At 36.4% G+C, this 18997-nt stretch overlaps 1 protein-coding gene across 2 annotated transcripts in view; it reads left to right on the forward strand.

The window, feature by feature from the left end:
• Positions 1–16982, forward strand: part of LOC121312698 (ras suppressor protein 1-like) — a 52341-nt gene extending 35359 nt beyond the window's left edge. For both annotated transcript variants that reach the window (XM_041244387.1, XM_041244388.1), the window contains exon 9: positions 16562–16982. In XM_041244387.1, the coding sequence (XP_041100321.1) occupies positions 16562–16664 (103 nt within the window). In that variant the 3' untranslated portion in view covers positions 16665–16982. The remainder of the gene's footprint in view (positions 1–16561) is intronic.
• Positions 16983–18997: the final 2015 nt, after the last annotated feature.

The following is an 18997-nucleotide window of genomic DNA, read 5'->3' on the forward strand; positions in this document are numbered from 1 at the left end:
ACATGAAAAAAGACTGACATTTGTTGGGCTTAAATTGCTTCAAGGTAACAGTTACATTTCAAGTTACTAATCAAATGTTATGGCCAACTTGAAATATGCAACTGTTCAAGAGCTGAAAACAAGTAAAAGGTCTAATTAAGCACATTAGCAGTTAAATTAAGGGTCTACTTAAGTAACTGAGAGCTCAGTTGGAATTAAAACAAACAGCGACGGGGTTCTCCAGGACGGAGTTTGAGAAGCCCTGCTATACACTGTACAGCTTGTATAGTTTGATTTGAAATAAGAATTAATAAAATAACTACAGCATTATTTTTACGAAAACAATCCAACCACAAACTGTTGACTATACTTTTAGGTATTGGCTTGTACTGTCTAATTTAACGACTTAAATAGCACAAGTTATGAAATGTACATTATACAGAATTAACTCTGTGAAAAAACCCAATAATAAATAAACTTAGTTTCACACAGAAATCAAACCTTGTTGATTTTGTTTTGCATGCAAAAACGCAGGCTTTAAAAGTTCTGCTGATAAGCTTGTAATCCTGAATAACCTGAGCTTTAAAGACAATTGAATGAGAGCTCCTTTTCACTTCTGACTCAGTGTGCACTGATACTGTAACCAGCTGCACAGGAATGAATGAGCTGTCTGTTTCCAGAGTTCAGTCATGTGAAACAACAGTGTTGAGTTATCCACTAGTCTTTTCAATAGTTTTTATCCCTTTGGTACTGGTAATAAGTGTTGAGTTACAAGTAAAGCGTGGTATCGAATTAAAACAATAAGAGGCAGGATGCATATATTTTGTGTGGATAGTGGCAAAGAGGTTTGCAGTGTGCCGGTGTGGAGGTGATACGGTGCTCAAGGAATGACAAACAACAGTGTTCACGGTGCAGTGATGTTTTATTTATAATCCAAAGTCACTTGACAACTGTAAATAATAATAATGTGTACTGCTCAGTAAAACCCACAGGGTTTAGTCCCAAAATAATAACTACAGTAAATACACACACAGACACGGTCACAAGTCCAATGTGAGTGCTTTTCAAGTGCGAGTGGTGAAATGCATGTATTTGTGAACAGTAGTGCAGTGTTGTCCAGGTTGGTGCTGCCTTTAGTGACAGCTCCTGGTATGTGTTAGCCGTCACACAAAAACAAACGTTTACAATTAGTACGACAAAACAAACAAACACTAAACACTGACGGTCTATCACAGTCCTTCAGCGGTTCGTGGGTAACCATAACAAAGGAGCAGCTCGCTCGGCCACATCTCCTTTTGTACCTTCAGCCACGCCCCCTTGTTTAGCGAGTGCAATCGTTTTTTCCTCCAATCTTTGATTGCCACATCGCTTCCTGTCTGGGGTGATGACTTGGCGTACTGTGGTTCCACCCCCTTCCTGAATGGCCTGCTTCTGGCTGACCCTGGAATGAACTGTCAAACCATCCAGTCTGGGGCACATTGTTCCCTTTACACAGTGCCCCAACAGGTCGGGAGGGAGGTTTATAACCAAGATTCATTTTTTCTCTGTCACAGGAGAAAATTCGGACCAAAGACTGCCTGTCGAATTAAGCAAAGGTGTCAAGTTATCCACCAGTCGAGTTAACCAAGGTTGACTGTATATAAACATATAGGGTTTCATTATATCAGGTATTTGATTGTTAAATCCCAAACCATCTGTTTTGTTGTGTTTTTTATGTATTTTTTTTTAATATATGTATCTGTAAAAGATTTGTATTTCTTTCATTAATAATTAGTTTATGGTATTTTTATGTCTTTAGTTACATGTGTGTTTTCTTGGGCGTTGCTTAAAAAAAATGAGTAACACTTTTGACAGGTTGTGATAGTAATAAAGTTTTTTCTCAGACTAGGTCAAGTAGATTTGCTAAGACAGGGTTGACACCAAGAACTTTTAAGAAAGTTACGTGCCATATGTAATAATGCAAGGTGACCTTGTTTTTCCTCAGATGGCTGAAATGCTCACAAATGCCAGATTCACATCTACAGCCTACAATCCAATCTGCAATCTGACATTATGTAGAAGTCAAAGATTACCTTTATGCAATAAATAGCAACCATACAAAAAAAAATGGATAATTTCCAACCGCCAATATTTTCCTGATGGTATAATATATTCGCAGTCGTCATCCATTGGACTGGACGCTCATTAGATAACTTCACCTCATCATACTGCCAGCCTGCAATCCCAACTGGGGCTCAAGACAGTCCTGATTTGAAATCAATTTGATCTCAATCTCCTGATGGAAATAAACGAGTCTGATTTCAAATTGCAGTCACAGTGGAAGAACGTAGCAAGAGAGCCATGATAGTTGGGGTGCAATTAACAGAGCGATAAGCAGGCAGAAAAGCAGCATTCAGTTTATATAATAGATCCAAATGGTTAACATTTCATTAGCCACACTGATTGGCACACGTTTATTAAAAAAGGTATTTGATCTCTGAAACTCTGAAAACCATGTGTAGTAAAGCAATTTGATTTTGTTCCTTCACCTCAGCCTTAATCTGACACAGATGTACAAAAGACACATACAATTAGTAAAAAGTAAATTAAATCTAACAATATGTATTTATGAATGTAACGGATCAAAATGTGCTATGTATTCAGCAATATTACACTTTATGAAAAATTAGACTATTGAAGTCAGCTCTCCTTTTTTCTGAACAATATTATTTTAGACGTATTTATTTCCCCTGCTATACAGTAATCCACTTAGCTGTAATAAAAATGGACACCAGAGACAAGGTGCTTGGATTACACAGAGAAAAACAGGCTTGTAAAACCATGTAACAGTTTTAATAGCTGGCTCCCATCACACTTGCACACGGTTTTCCTTATTTCCTATTAATGTTGCCATATGCATTCCATGATTATTCTGCTCTCTTGGATCCATGGTCAGTAATGGTGCAATCAGTTTCCATAGCTTTATCATTTTGTACTGCAGATTGTAGAAATTAGTGTCATTAAATATTAACTGCAAACATAATAAAGTAAGAGGATGCATTTTCAAATTGCTCTGCATATTGACAGCACATTGCTGATTTATAGATGGAAATGATGCATTTGACAGCGTTTTGCTGACAAAGATGAAAATTTTGACATACTGGTATTTGATTTTTTTTTTCTTTAAATGGTTTAGTCAGTTCTGTCTGCACCAGTGCACCTCATTAGTATTCGATCATTTCTAATCATACAAAATTAACGTACAGCTCACAAACAAAGGCATTGGCATCCTTGTAGTGTAATAATAGCAAAATATGCTTATAATGTTGAGTATTTATCTTTTTTATTTGTGTGTTTTATTTTATTATTTTTATTGTGCATTAAATGACTGCTGTGTTTAAAGTAATACACAACTCAATAAAAACAGGAGGACATAATTACAGTACCCAGACCCAACACTTGGGCTCTATGCTGGTGTCAGCAGCTCAGTGACACTATGCTGAGTAGTATGATAGGACAGAATCAGTTTTATTACTCAGCTGGAGGTAACAAGAACATGAATTCCAATCCCTACAAGAGAGCTTTTGCTAAAGAATAAACTCATTTATACAGGTGTTAACAAGCATATTGGTTGGTGTTTCAGCAGCTGCATCTGTGCTCAGCAGTCTCATTAATGCTTGTCCTTAAAAGTTAAACAGGTCTTAAAATGGTTGATTCTAACAAAATAATTCCATATGTCCTTTCTGCCATGCATCTCCATTGGCTGTATAGGTCTTATGTGTGCAGTTTTTAAGGAAATACATGTTATGTTATAGCAAACATGTGTTTTTTTTAGAAAATGAAATATTTTGTTACACTTGGTTGAAGTTTGGAAACCTAATATTTCTAATGGAGAGTGAAATTGACCCCACCTTAATAAAACTGAATTTCAGAGGTCACTGCAGGCTTGTGCAGGAACACTGGTACAATCATTATAAGTACTATTCTTCTTCATGCTTTCTCTGGTCTGCATAACATAACCCAAAATGAAAGTGCTACTCCGTCCATTAGGTAGAGTAGAGCATGATACATCACAGGTAAGTTGCAAACTAAATGTGTGTTGATTCCACACCCAGAGAACCAGCTATGAACCAGGATGATAGAAAGAGCTCTGTGTTGTAGTTATTAAGCTGTATACTGTGTATAGAAATATGAGCAATTAAAGATAGACAATGTGTTATAGAAGGGAGGAATGTATTCATAGACTTCTATGGCAGCATGGAATGAAGTAAAATGCAATATATTGCTGCAGTATGTATTCTGGATTAGAATATGGCAACCTTCATTATTGAATCATGATTATGGTTTATTCTTTGCAACAGGTATGCATCTGACCAGTGAAAATATATTTTATTCAAATATAATAGTCTTTCGTTCCAATCGTACATCTAAAAGACACTCATTTATCTTGGCCTTCTATCACTGTCCATTATTTTCAGCTGTGAAACGTCCCTTGAAGGGTTCCAGTGACTGGATGTTATCTGTTCTTTTAACATAGAAATATAAATTAGGTATTTGGGGTGAAAAAAAAAAAATGGTGAGAAACCCTAGCGTAATATTATATTAGTAAACAATAAAAGGAATTGGTCTTAGCGTAATCACAGATACAGTTCTTGTTTTGCAGGTGAGAATTTGTTGAATTAGGGGGAAATTAAAAGTGTTAAGAATAATGTAGCAAGGTGTTACTGAACCCATGTTAGGACGTGGTTAAAACTCCACAACATAAAAAAAGGATGCATTAGTTTCAAAAGCTTAACAACTGTGCTTATTTAAGAAAGAAAAAAACAGTGGTGCTGAACTGTCATGACTCTTTGAATCAGGACTAATATGGTTGCTGGCTTCCCATTTCAGTAAGAGCAAGCACCTGTCAGACACATTTCATTCACAGCTTGTTATACTGACAGCAGAACCTCAGAGGAATGCAAGGGAAACCAGATCTCTGCTTGTATTGCATTTACATATTGTAAACCTGTTACTGGATAAGCATTGCCTGTTTCTTAAAATGTTTTATTCATGTAAATGCTTATTGACAACCGAACCACTAAAATCTCAACTGTTCATTAAAACCCTTTAACGCAACTCTGAGAGTAGTTTATTTGCATTCTTTAATGTAATAGTGTGGTTAAAGTAAACGACTTTTCAGACTCAGAAATGGGATGTTTACAAAAGTGGATCTGCGTACTACTGGCAAGTAGTTCTGAGATACTATGTAAATATGTGATCCAATGTGCTCCTTTTAGGTTAGTGCAATAACTAGTGTTAGACTGATGTTATGAAGTGTAAAGTTTTAGAGGTTAGATGATAAATTAAGTGGACCAAAAAATGTAAGTGTGTGTGTGTATGTGTGTGTGTGTATATATATATATATATATATATATATATATATATATATATATATATATATATATAATATATATATATATATATATATTAAACAAAGTGCAGTAAGAGTCTTTTTTTGAGGCATTATTTGTTTATGTATTTTATTCTTTTTTTACTTCACAGGGAATTCAAGAAACATACAATTTGTCAACTGCTGTTATGCTCAAATAATGAGTAATTGTGGTTAAATCCAAAGTGGATTAGCATTAATCATTCTTTAAAAATACAATTAATGTTGTAATAAATTAATTGCAGCGAGCAGCAGTGTGTGTAAAAAAAAAAAAAAAAAAAAAAAACCTGGCCAATTATAACAAACACTTCCTATAAATGCACTCGGCTACCTAGACGGCAGGTAATAATTGGAAAATAATTGGCCATTTAGTTTTATTGCTGCGCTGTGTTAAAGAAATGTGCCTCCATTACTCAGAATTATTGGTGTACTGTAAATCTGTTCACTCTGAGAATCTAACACATGCTTTGTGGCATGTGATGATCTTGACTGTGTATTACAACTTGAATGGCATGTAACTAGAACTGCAACAAGGATCAACACTGGTCAAAAATCAAAACAATCATGAAGCATCCCTGCTTGGATAGATTGCCTGTGTCTCTGTGATCGCAGCTGTTGAATAATCTATTGCATATGAATGACAGTATCTCTGAACTGTTTTTGAATTGAGCTTCATACAGTGCAGATTTAACATGCCAATTCACCCTTGGGTGGATTTGTTAGGTGACCTTGCATGCTAGACTGGCCTCTATTTGCTGCTTTCATAACCTGGTATCACTGTAAATGTTCTTGCAAGTCAGGGTAAGGATTGCATTCTACTGGGTGTAGCACAAAACATGTGCATTATTGCATGGTCTCATCAGCTCCATTGAGCACTGGGTAACTTGTGATTATTGACACTGTGACAAAGGTGATGTTTCGATTTTAAAGATCTTTATAGAAAGTTAATAGGGAGAGAACTACATGGATAAATTATGAGAAGCTTTGCTGGACTGGTGATGGCAGGGCATCCTGTTTGGGTTATAAACATTCTTCCCTACTCCAGACTCATATTGGTAGTCCCTCCCTCATTTGAATATGATTGTGATAAATCATAAGAAATGGAAACAGTCGCTTCACTGCAAAGACTGTGGGTATTCAGTGTCTCAAAAGCTTCTATCAAACAAGAAAAAAAAAAAAAAAAAACCTTTTGCCATGCTTCTGAAAAACTTCCCAGTGCCTGAAGTTGACATGGTTTTAGGTTTTTTCTTTATTGCTTGTGTTACAGTGAAGTAAGAACTAATATGATTGGCTGTTGGTGGACACATGTGATGATGCTGCCAAATGTATGCACCTGGAAGCTCCTTGCTGTGATTGGTTGCACCTAGTAGGTGTACCCAAGCATAAGGCTGAACAGAACTTGTGCTCCAGTGCACAGGTTGTTGATGCATGTTAAATATTGGAAACAGGAGAGTAATACCATGCTACAGGTGAACAGGTCAGTTCTGTTCTGTGACCGTGACCGTGCTCCAAGGGATATTCAAGGCCTTTGATATTTTTTTATACCCATCCCCTGATCTGTGCCTTTCAACAACTTTGTCCCAGAGTTCTTTTGAAAGCTCCTTGGTGCTCATGGTTGGGTCTTTGCTTTGAAATGCACTACCCAGCAGAGGGAACCTACAGGAACTGCTGAATTTATCCTGAAATCATGAGAATCACTACAGTTTAACACCAGTAGAGACAACTTAACTTGGTGTGTGATTTTGAAGGTGATTGGTTACCTGAGGTAATTTAGGATTGCTCTTACAAGGGGGGTGGACACTGTTTTCCCACCAAGCTATTTCAGTTTTTATTTTTAATTCTGTAAATTTCTAGAATATTTTTTTCACTTGGAAGTTGTGGGGTAGGATGTGTGGGGAAAAAAAAAAAAAAAAAAAATTAATACATTGTAATTCCAGGCTATAAAGCAACAAAAGGTGAAACATTTGAAAGGGGGTGTAGACTTTCTATAGGCTGTAAATGCAAATTAGCAGTCATCCAGAGGTGTCTGACAAGGTGTAGATTAAAATTCCAAGGTGATGAGAACCCTTTTTTGCTTGCAGATGAAAAGAGCTTATGTCAGTTTGTTAACACCTGCCTATATCGAAAAGAATCCTGTGATTACACTTACACTAATAAGAAAACTGTTGGCATTTTCATCTCCAATATGCAATGAAAGTATGGTGCTGTCTCTTTTTGAAGTAGCTCCACTTGAAATCTAGTACCTTGAAATTATACATAGAGTATACAGTGGAGCAAAATGGTTTTTGATCCCAGCCCCTTGTGGTAAGAACAGCTTCCACAAAGCATTTACAAGTAATAAAAAACACCTTTTAATTAGAAACTGACAATGGCTATACAGTATTTACAACAAATCGTTGGGTAGATCTTGTCACTGGCACCTGGATAGGTTATGTGTGGGTGATTAACTGACTTCCCTTCTACTTCTCTTAATATGCGGGAGACATTTAAAGATGGGCTATCTGAGTGTGAGCTGCTGATGAATGGGCAAATGACGGTAACGTAACCGCAGAGATTTAAACCTGATGATGAGCATGTCTCAAAAATCCATTATAGGCTGTTTGTGCTTATCTTGTGTAGGGTCTTTCAATTATTGTCAGGTTGGATTATTGAGCACCACTATATGGATTCATTTGTATGTGTCGCTATGATTTTTTTTTTCCTTAGGCTTATACTGCATAACTGCTAGCCCCTGAAATGTGATATATTTTATACAGTATCGCATGAACTATAAAAGAGTAGACCAAATTATTCTCACTAGAAATCTCACTTGGTATGTCATACTAAAACACAGTGCAGTAAGTGTACCTGTTTTAAGAATTGCTGTCTGTAAAGAGTTTTGATTAATGAAAGAAGGTTGGCAGTTGACAATCATTTTCTCTCCAAAGAACTGTTTGACCTACAAACCTGTTCAAAAAACAATCCATGAGAGTATATATATATATATATATATATACACACACACACACACACACAGAGTGTACAAAACATTAGGCACACCTGCTCTTTCCATGAAGTAGACTGACGAGGTGAATCCAGGTAAAAGCTCTGATCCCTTATTGATGTAACCTGTTAAATCCACTCCAATCAGTGTAGAAGAAGGGGAGACAGGTTAAAGAAGGATTTTTAAGCCTTGACACAATTGAGACATGGATTGTGTATATGTGCCATTCAAAGGGTAAATGGTTAAGACAAGATTTAAGTGCCTTTGAACGGAGTATGGTAGTAGGTGCCAGGTGCACCGGTTTGAGTGAGTCAAGAACTGCAACACTGCTGGGTTTTTCACGCTCAGCAGTTTTCTGTGTGTATCAAGGATGGTCCACCACCCAAAGAACATCCAGCCAACGGCAGGCCAGTGGTCAAAAACGGCTCATTGATGAAAGAGGCCAAAAGAGGCTGACTTGAATTGTGCAGAGCAACAGACGGGCTACAGTTAGTCAACTGACAGTCCAGTACAACATTGGTGCCGAAAGACCCATAAAAGAATGCACAACTTGTCGTATCTTGACACGAATGCGATATGGCAGCCCATTCATTCTGACCAAATACCCAACTCCATTTCCAGAAATGTAGACCCAAACTTGCAAGGAATCTCCACCATGCTTCACTGTTGCCTGCAGACATTTGTGTACCACTCTCCAGCCCTTCGATGAACAAACTGCCTTCTGCTACAGCCAAATATTTCAAATTTTGACTCATCAGTCCAGAGCACCTGCTGCCATTTTTCTGCACCCCAGTTCCTGTGTTTTCATGCATAGTTGAGTTGCATGGCCTTGTTTCCACGTCGGAGGTATGGCTTTTTGGTCGCAAGTCTTCCATGAATGCCACTTCTGACTGGACTTCTCCAGACAGTAGATGGGTGTACAGGGTCCCACTGTTTTCTGCCAATTCTGAGCTCATGGCATTGCTGGACATCTTCCGATTGCAAAGGGAAGTAAGCATGATGTGTCTTTCATCTGCTGCAGTAAATTTCCTTGGCTGACCACTGCGTCTACGGTCCTCAACGTTGCCTGTTTCTTTCTGCTTCTTCAAAACAGCTTGGACAGCACATCTGGAAACTCCTGTCTGCCTTGAAATTTCTGCCTGGGAGGGACCTTGCTGATTCAGTATAAGTACCTTGTGTCTTGTTGCTGTGCTCAGTCTTGCCATGGTGTATGACTTTTGACAGTAAACTGTCTTCAGCAACCTCACCTTGTTAGCCGAGTTTGGCTATTCCTCACCCATTTTTATTCCTCCTACACAGCCGTTACTTTTTCAGTTAATGATTGTGTTTCAACCTACATATTGAATTGATGATCATTAGTACCTGTATGGTATAATTGTTTAATCATATACCTGACTATATGCCTACAAAATCCCTGATTTTGTGCAAGTGTACACCTTTGTGCAAGTGTCACACCAAATATGGATTTGATTTAGATTTTTCTTCTGTTCACTCACTTTGCATTTAGTTAATTGATGAATATAATCTATTAACATGTCTATTTTTGAAAGCATTCTTTACAGCATTTTTTCACACCTGCCTAAAACTTTTGCACAGTACTGTGTGTGTGTATATATATATATATATATATATATATATATATATATATATATATATATATATATATATATATATAAATACTAGAGTATACATGTTGGAGATTATATTATAATACAGCATTGTTTTATCTATACCTTGCCTGTCAGACCCTCATCAACCTATGAGTCCTTATTTGATTCGATTGCCTTATCTGTATTTCCTTCCCTTGAATAGAGCTCCTGTACACTGCTGCAGGCTATGCCATAACAGCCACAATCAGGATAGCATGTTGTCCCTTTTCCAGGCTTGATGACCATGTTGAAACCAGCTGGTGTGCAAGAGCAGCTCAAATTAGAAACTGCTGTTTTAAATTTCCCTTTGCTTGTAGTGTCTGAGCTGTCCAAATAGATTCACCATTAGTACACCTAGCCCTTCACCTGCTATCAGAAAAAAGAGGCTCCTCGTTAGAAATAGTGTGATGTTATTGTTGATTATTTACATGAATTGCTGTCTGGCAATTACTTGCTATTATTTCCCTTTTGCTCCTTGACATTGACAAGCTGTAGACTGAAAGAACACCCATCCACTAGTCCAGCTTCTGGTGGCTCTACACAACAACGCTTTAATGTTAAAACTTGTTCAGCTAGGGCTAACAGGGCTAAGTTGTACTGTTTACCTGGAGGCTTAATTAAATATGGCTCCTTCAGTTTCCATTTACCTTTTTGGGGGAAACAATAGTGTACATAACCTGGGGTAATGGAGATACGTTTTCCAAGAGAGTATGTAACTAAATGTACATCTGGATGAATTCCAAGTGTAATGCACATTTTTAATGGCCTTGTCATTTCCCATAGTACGCATTATTTATTTGAAGGTTAGAAACTGCTCTTTAATCTTTCTGAAAGTATTTTCAGTATTTCAGTGCCAGCATGTACAACTGCTCGAGTAGCAATATCTGTATGGTGCAGTTAGCTACAAAACCGATTAATCCAACCATTATTTGAGTGATGGGTGTTGTTTTTTGATTATTTCATTCATTTAAAAAAATGGGCACCCTTCTACGCTTCATGGAATTTATGGAAGAGCAGAATAACACAAGTGCTTTTAGAAAGTAGTAAGCGACTGCCTGCTTTGTTTGTGAAATTCCTAGGTGTGATTCCAGGGAATTTCTATATTCTTATTTGATCCAATCATTTTCTTGAACCTTTTTAACTTTTAACAGTGTAGTTATTCCCTTTTCTTCCTTTACAGCAGGGAATACAAAAGTCAGCCCTTCTTTGTCCTGGTCTTTGTTCCAACCCTGTTTAAAGTGTTTAATTGAACCACTTAACCCTCCATCCAGACTGGAGTATTTAATGATCCCATTGGACTGTGAACCCTGGAGTCGGCTTGCCCTCCAGGCCCCGGGATTGGACCTGGTCTCTCAAGTAGCTTTGTAATATCAGGTTGTCGGTAGGCCCTGCAAATATTCATTTCATCAGCTCCAGTGTCTGGGGCTTTTTTTTTTTTCTCTTGGTGTGCTATTTGTAGATTCTATATTAGTTCAGATTTTTTATTTGATTTTGTGATACATTTATATTTGTTTTTGTATATTTGCTAGTTTTGCCATGGTTTCACTTATAAAATTGAAAAGTGAAACTGACTGTGTGTACTGTTCACATTTGCTCTTTTTTTATTATGCCAGTGTAGAAACTTCAGTGCATGCATGAAGCTGTAACACTAGTATAGAGGCTTTATAAATAAATACATAAAATCAACAATAAAACCAGTAGTGCAGTTCATATTGCTGCGCAGCCAACTGAAGAAGGCTAATTCCTACTCTGCAGTTTTTTCAAAGGTCTTTTTTATGAGATCAAGCTAATATATATAATTACTCCTACACAAAATATGCATTGCAATCGCAACCCAACATACCCTTCCAAACGCACAGCGTAATATTGATAACTCATAAAGGCGGACAATTTAAATAGAATTTAGTAATGAAATGCACAAGCTTAATAAATCCGGTCCAGTGTCTCTCTACAAATAAAAACACTTTGTTATTATATTTACTGAAGGGAAACATCTGCTTACTTTTTTTTTTTTATTCCATAGAATGACCTGTGTTCGGAGTTGTGCTTCACTGATATGTTTTGCTATCGTGATTTTTATAAAGAGTATAGCGACCAATAACATATAGACACAAAGTGAAGAGGGGACCCTCAGTAGCTCAACTAGTGAAAGCAGTACCGTGTGGAGTGTATGGATGTGTCATGTAAGATACCTTGCTGTTTTTAATCTTTGTGACCTGTCTTGGCTGGGGGCCCTTAGTGAGTGCTTCAATGGGATTTGCAGTCCAGGGCCTATGCTCTACGTGCTACAGCGGCCCCTGCTGGCCAGGTGCTGGTGAGCTTGAGCTGACATCTGCAGAAATGGCCTTTGTTCTCGAGAGTCTGGTAATTTTGAAGCTTTTTTTTTTTTTTTTTTTTTTTTTTTTTTGACAAAATATATATATCTGTTTATTGTTGGTACTGCTACAGATCTCCTGATTTTTAATGGCTACTGCCTTTTGTTTTTATGTAGGATGTGTTTCAGTATGTTCAGTTTGAGTGGTAAAAGACAGCTGTTTGACAGTGGTTAGAAACACGTGAGGTTTTGGGGTTGTACAATCAGGTGATTAGTCATTTTAGGATTTGAATTCAGTCCCTTTTCAATTTATGGTTTAACAGGTAACATGACTGGCTTCATGTGATGCAATTTCAAAGGAGACATTACCAAGAGATACAATTAAACAGTTTCCTTATGAAAGGAAGAATGAGGAGATGCAGTGCTTCTGGTTTTCGATTTTAACTGATAAACACTGGTAAAACAAAGCTGATACAAAAAAAATATGCATTCGGTGTCTATCCAATAAACTCCAGAAAAAACACTGGAAATGGTTACTCGATTCACATTGACTTCACCCGTTTCCCAGTGCCGTTAGTTATGCAGTGTCGCAATGTCCCTCCTTCCTGACTTGTATCTCACATTGATTCGTTCTGAATACTTTAAACCCACCCCAACTCCAGAGTGGCAGCAAACTCCTACATTTCTATTGGAGGCTCTGCAGGCAGGGACACTTGTGAGATTTAAATCGAGATTGCGCGCGGGATTTAAAGCTATATTACAGTCGGATAAGGAGGATTGTACATGCTCGTGGGATTTAAAACATGCCTACACATGTAAAAAAATCCTGAAGGATATACTCGTGACCATAAGGATTTCGTTGTGGAAGACAGCAAAGGAAACAAGCTAGTTGTGGTAATTGTGCCAGGAAAACCGGCAGAAGAATTTTGGGTAACTGAAAAAAATAATCTCATACAGTATCTAAAAAGCAAAAAGCCCTTAAAAAAAAAAAAAAAAAAAAAAAAAAATACATTTTCAAGGTATCTAAATAAAACTCAAAACAAACATCAAAAAATGAAAAGTATAATATATTTTGTCATACACAGCCATTATGTTGTAGTTTACTTTCTTACAAGGTTCAAATTGGCTGCTTGTTTTTATTTGTTAAAGTTATTCATAAAAACACTGCAATATATTAACAAGCAAAGGCTGTTGGATTCCCTGCATTTATTAGGTGGAAGTTGTTGTGCCTCCTCCTCTTGGTACCGAGTGTGCTGCTCTGTACACTTCGTTCAGTGACGAAAGACACCCCATACACAACCAGACCCCTTGGATAATATAGCAGCTACTTGTTTAAGCATTGTTTTGGTAGGTTGTGCTTGTTTGTTTCTGTTTCTTACCTGATATTTCATGGTTAACCTACATTCGGAAGAGAGCACTTTTATTCTTTTACGTTCACCTTAATATGGTAACAGAGCATTATGTCTGTTGCAATGGACCTAAATAAAAAATACACTTCGTAGAAAAGGATTGATAGAATAATGCAACATCCCTTTCCTGTTATCTGCCCTTTTTAAAGCCTTTACAAATTCAAACCACATCATTCCACTTCGTTCCACATTGGTATGCCTTTGCATGATCTGTCAGAAAATGAATGGTCGGCTGATTTTCAACTTTAAAAATGCAAAACAGGGCAATTTGGACATAACACAAAAGACACATGTTGCTAGAATCAGTTTCAAAGGTTTGTTTTGACAGTTGAAGGCCAAAAGCTCATAAGATAAGTACACAAACATTACCACTTCAAGTTATAACAGCAAGTCAAACCTGTAACATTTCCACTTGTTTTAAGTGCTTTGAATCTACTTGACACATAAAGTCAAAGTGTTAGTAAGGTCCACATAACAATTCCACCATGCGTGATTTTGAAACTGTTTATTTAACAAGACCTAAGCATTTTAGTAAGCTCTAAAAATGATAAAAGATGGATTTACAACATTTATATAGCACAAGATCAGATATCCATAGTAAGGTCCACATAACAATTCCACCATGCGTGATTTTGAAGCTGTTTATTTAACAAGACCTAAGCATTTTAGTAAGCTCTAAAAATGATAAAAGATGGATTTACAACATTTATATAGCACAAGATCAGATATCCATGTTCACATAGACCAAGAAACAAGTGCTTATTTTGTACAAAAATCAAATTATAAAAAACAATCTGGTTGAGCACGAGTAAAGTTTCTGTTGTATTTCCCAGAAGTGCCTGGAGATTTTTAGCTGCCACTACAAATCCGAGCGGTCAAGTAAGAAAAGGGATTACAATTCCAACAGGAGGTCTGTTTATTACAGTATCCACTGCCTTGTGGCTCTACAGATCACAGCTCAGCTTCATCCCTTATGATCCAGGAGATAGAAAAAAAAAAAAAAAAAAAAAAAACTTGCAAAAATGCGTCTTCAAATTCAGTAGAAAAAAGTGCTACTGATACATCAGGAATAATGTTTTTGTCTCTTTGAAACTTTTATAGATTAAATTGGTTAAAAATTTCCACCAAAAAAAAGGTTATGGGGTCCATTTTTTTATTCTGCTTCCACCAGTGCAGAGTTCCTCCCCCATTATTATTTAATGCAAGAAAACATTTATCCTCCTTCTATCAAACTTGCTGTTTACTTCTGTTCAACTTCCTTACCGCGGGTGCTACAGCGCCACTGCCCTAAACTGCTTGAGTTATCAGTCTTGTTAAATTGCTTAACGCTGCATAACTTTACAACTCGCCTCAAAAAAAACCATTAGATTCCAAGCAAATTCCATTAACTTGACTGCTTGACAGGTTAATTACAAAACTAGCAAGAAACATCCTGCATATCTGAGCGGTTCAAATACCATTCTGGACCATATATTGAAGTGTGTAAAGTGTTCCGCCAATTATTCAGAAGTAAATAGAATAATTTAACGTTATTCAGGAAAGAAGCAGAGAAGGGAGGGATTTTAGTTTGCTAAACTATATAGAATATTATTAAAGCCCTGCCTCTTACCTATTAATAAAGCATTTATTTCGTCTTTTGGTATGACGACAGTTATTAAGAGACTTGCATGAAATCACTGGTTTAAAAAAAAAAAAAAAAAAAATGGAACTGAAGAAAAGTACCAGAAACTTATCAGGAAAGGTTGTCTTCTTAATTTAGTATTTTTAAGAGGAAAACAAATATTGTGTTTTACATTCTTTAAGTATTTTTAATATTGCTTTCTTTTAAATTTCTAAATGGTAGATTTTAAGTGACGCTTAAGTGAGAAAGGTGCCATTAAAGTAACGGCTGTGTAGAATTTTGTAAGACTCACGTTTGGCAGATGAATCCTTCTCTAGCCATTAAATACATAGCAGTCCCACAGAGACTGCCTTCATGCTGGCCTCTCACATATTTGTAATGTTAGCATTGCTGTGACTAACCCTTTGCTTTGTATTTAGTAGGCGTAATGAAAGTCATTTTTGAGTGACGTACTTTAATTGCAGTCTGCATTCGGCTTCCGTTAGGCAGCGTAGTCCATTTCGCGGCGTCCTGCACACCCGCCACTTTAAACACACAGTACTTTGTCAACGTTTAATCAATGGTACTTATTAATGTAGAATTAATGGCTGGGTAGCTACCCCTGTGCCATCAATCACATAGGGGCAGCCAGGGAGGCTCTGACACCATTTCTCTCAGTCACATTAGTGAGCCGCTGGGTTTTCTGGTTTGGCATGAAACTCACTGGGCTGTAAAGGGGCACTCTGTCTCTTGAGCTCAACCCAATTTGTGTAATTGTCTTTTTTTTTTTTACTGAAAGCTTTTACTTCTTTTTTTGCTAAAGAACAAGCGGAAAGAGGATGTTAACACTGAGCCTATTACTTTTTGTTGTTCATATCAATCAAGCTAATTTGCATGCTTATGAGTAATTATTGCAGTTGTAAATAAAATTAATTGTATTGTAGCCACTGACAGGGAAGCAGGGTTTATTAGCCATTTTGATGGCCCAAGGATCCAGAAGTTATAATTAGAACAATGCACATAAATTCAATCAAAACACCGTTTAAAGATCCTACTCTTTGAATAAATGTTACCTCATTTCTCCCTGATTCTTGTCAGAGGTATTTGCTTTCTCCTTCACATTTGACAAGAAACTGTACAAGTGAATGAATAAAACAACTCTTTGTGCAACATCAACCTTTTAACTGGTTGTAACTTTTTTGCCTGTGTTTTTGCAGCCTATATGGGAGACACATGCAGGCCAACCCAGAGCCCCCAAAGAAGAACAGTGACAAGACCAAGAAAATCAGCCGCAAACCCCTGGCATCTAAAAACAAATGAGGACCAAGGTTGTTTGGAACAAATTATCAATATTTCCACTAACAAACTCTACAAATGAATGTCTTGGGAGTTTTCTACATGTATCGCACCATTTTATAACCACCACAGAATTATTAATCTCACCAGTGGTTTAAGCTTCATACATAGTGTCACACTGTTTATGTTGGTATGTATCAGCTCATTTATCACTTATATTATATGTGTTTGTTTGCTTTTAAAACTCACACTTGTTTTGGACGTCATCTACTCTTTCATTTCAGATAGAAGTATAATTTGTTCCTCTGTTATTTTAAATAAAATAATGTGTTTGTATGACAATCTGTATCTTTATTTTGCTCTTTTATAACATCCCACTGTGCTCCTGGTGGCTTCTTGTATTTATTTTTTTGTAATCATATTTTTGATTTTGTAGAATGTTACATTTATAAATATTAAAATTTTAAATTGGGAACTTCAAAGTATAAAAAATGATTTGAGAATCCTGAGATCATCTGAAAAATGATTAATAATAACCTCACACAGAATAATGACCAAAGGCATCCCATAATATATTTTTAGTATCTCTCTTTAAGACTCCAGGTAGGTCAAACTTTTGATGAATTTCCTCCCATTGCTAATTTATTTAGCTACTAATCATTAAGTCTGATTGAGACAAGTGTCATTTGCCCTCACCGTCATGAACACTAAAATTGACAAGCATAAAAAAAAGTTTCATATTGTATTTTGTCTAATATTTATTCTAAAAGTAGAACTTAATTAGCAAAGTAACTTTAATAGCATTATGCGGTTACTGGACTAAACTGGATAACATAACATTGGTTTCTAGGATGGTTATCGTTCCTCAACAGAATGGATGATTATGAAGTACTAACCTTTTGCAATACCAGAGCTGTTAAAGTTAGACATGTCCTTCCTCAGTATTATGCAGAGATTTTGCTGGGTATGCTTATTGGGAGTTGCAGTACAGCAAGTTTTTTTTATTGTATTCACCAAAGGTGTCATCTCTTTAAGAAATGCTTCATTAAGTGGAGGCTAATTCAGTACCAAAGCCATTCATCTGCAGTCTTTTAAACACAATCAATATGCTCAAACACTGTATAACCACAATCGAAATACAACAAAGCACTTCAGTTTCGTGGCTGATCAATTACTGACATCTTTGTTAGAAAGTAGTCTTTTTTTTTTTATTTATTTGTCTCACCATTTCAAGGGCACTGGTATCACAGCAGACCAGTAACATTGATTTTTCTTCAGTGATTTCTGAAACTGAAAGACCCACATATTAGACTTGCAAAAAGACATTCTGTACATACTATACCACCATTATAATTGTATGTTGAAGGTAAAAATACTCAAAAGGAATAAATATAAAATTTCAGAAGCCTAGGTAAAATCTGGTTTATAATGAAAACACAAGTGCTTGGGGTCTATGGCCATACTGCATTATTAGCTGTTCCACAGTATAAAAGGACTCCTAATGAAGAAACACTACCAACAAATTGTAATGTTTACTTAAATTTGCATGTAAAATAATTTAATATCGGTACCAAATGTCTGTAGACAAAATAATACTACTAATATTCAACTTTGATATTTTAATATTAAGATGGTCAATTAATAGAAGTCCCTTTGTTTATCAATGTTCTTTAATGTGCGTATGTTTGACAAATATGTACAACGCCAGTGAAGGTTCTGTTATAATAATGTAATCATTCATTAGCATTTAGTCCCAAAACTGTTTAAATAAATGGAACAGACCCCAGTAAATACAATACTGACTTTGCTCTTCATAAAGCTTTAACAACAGTCTAGATAAGTAGAATTGATGCCAAACATCTCTCACACACCTGCCAGGCCCAGGACTAGGTGCAGGACAAGAGGATCCCCTCCACTTCTTTGATGTTTTCACAAAACAGGTTATAAATGACAAGGGTCTATAATATAGGCATTTTGTCTACAAGTGACAGCTATTTTAAAACAACTTCAGTCTTCAATGTGTTGTTTAGCATTATGAGGCATGATACATATGAAGCGATGCTATTGTTTAAGTTGGTGCTCGCATTAAAAATGGACGCAAAGTAGGGAAAAAGACCCTGAAACTTGCAATATTGCACTAGTTGGTTGATATGCATGGAAAAAATAAGATTGTGGCAAACAATGTTAATGTATGCAGATATACACCATGGTAGTTCCATTAAAGGGCTACCACCACCCATAGTAAATATATAGTCTCTTGGAGAGATCCTTGTCATTCAAAATTTTAATCATAAGGTGTTCAGTTGTACCACACTAAAAGTTTTATATTTAGATACACTTCTTCTACTTGAAGTATA

The sequence above is a fragment of the Polyodon spathula genome, chromosome 3 (assembly GCF_017654505.1).
Source record: "Polyodon spathula isolate WHYD16114869_AA chromosome 3, ASM1765450v1, whole genome shotgun sequence".
Classification (NCBI taxonomy): domain Eukaryota; kingdom Metazoa; phylum Chordata; class Actinopteri; order Acipenseriformes; family Polyodontidae; genus Polyodon; species Polyodon spathula.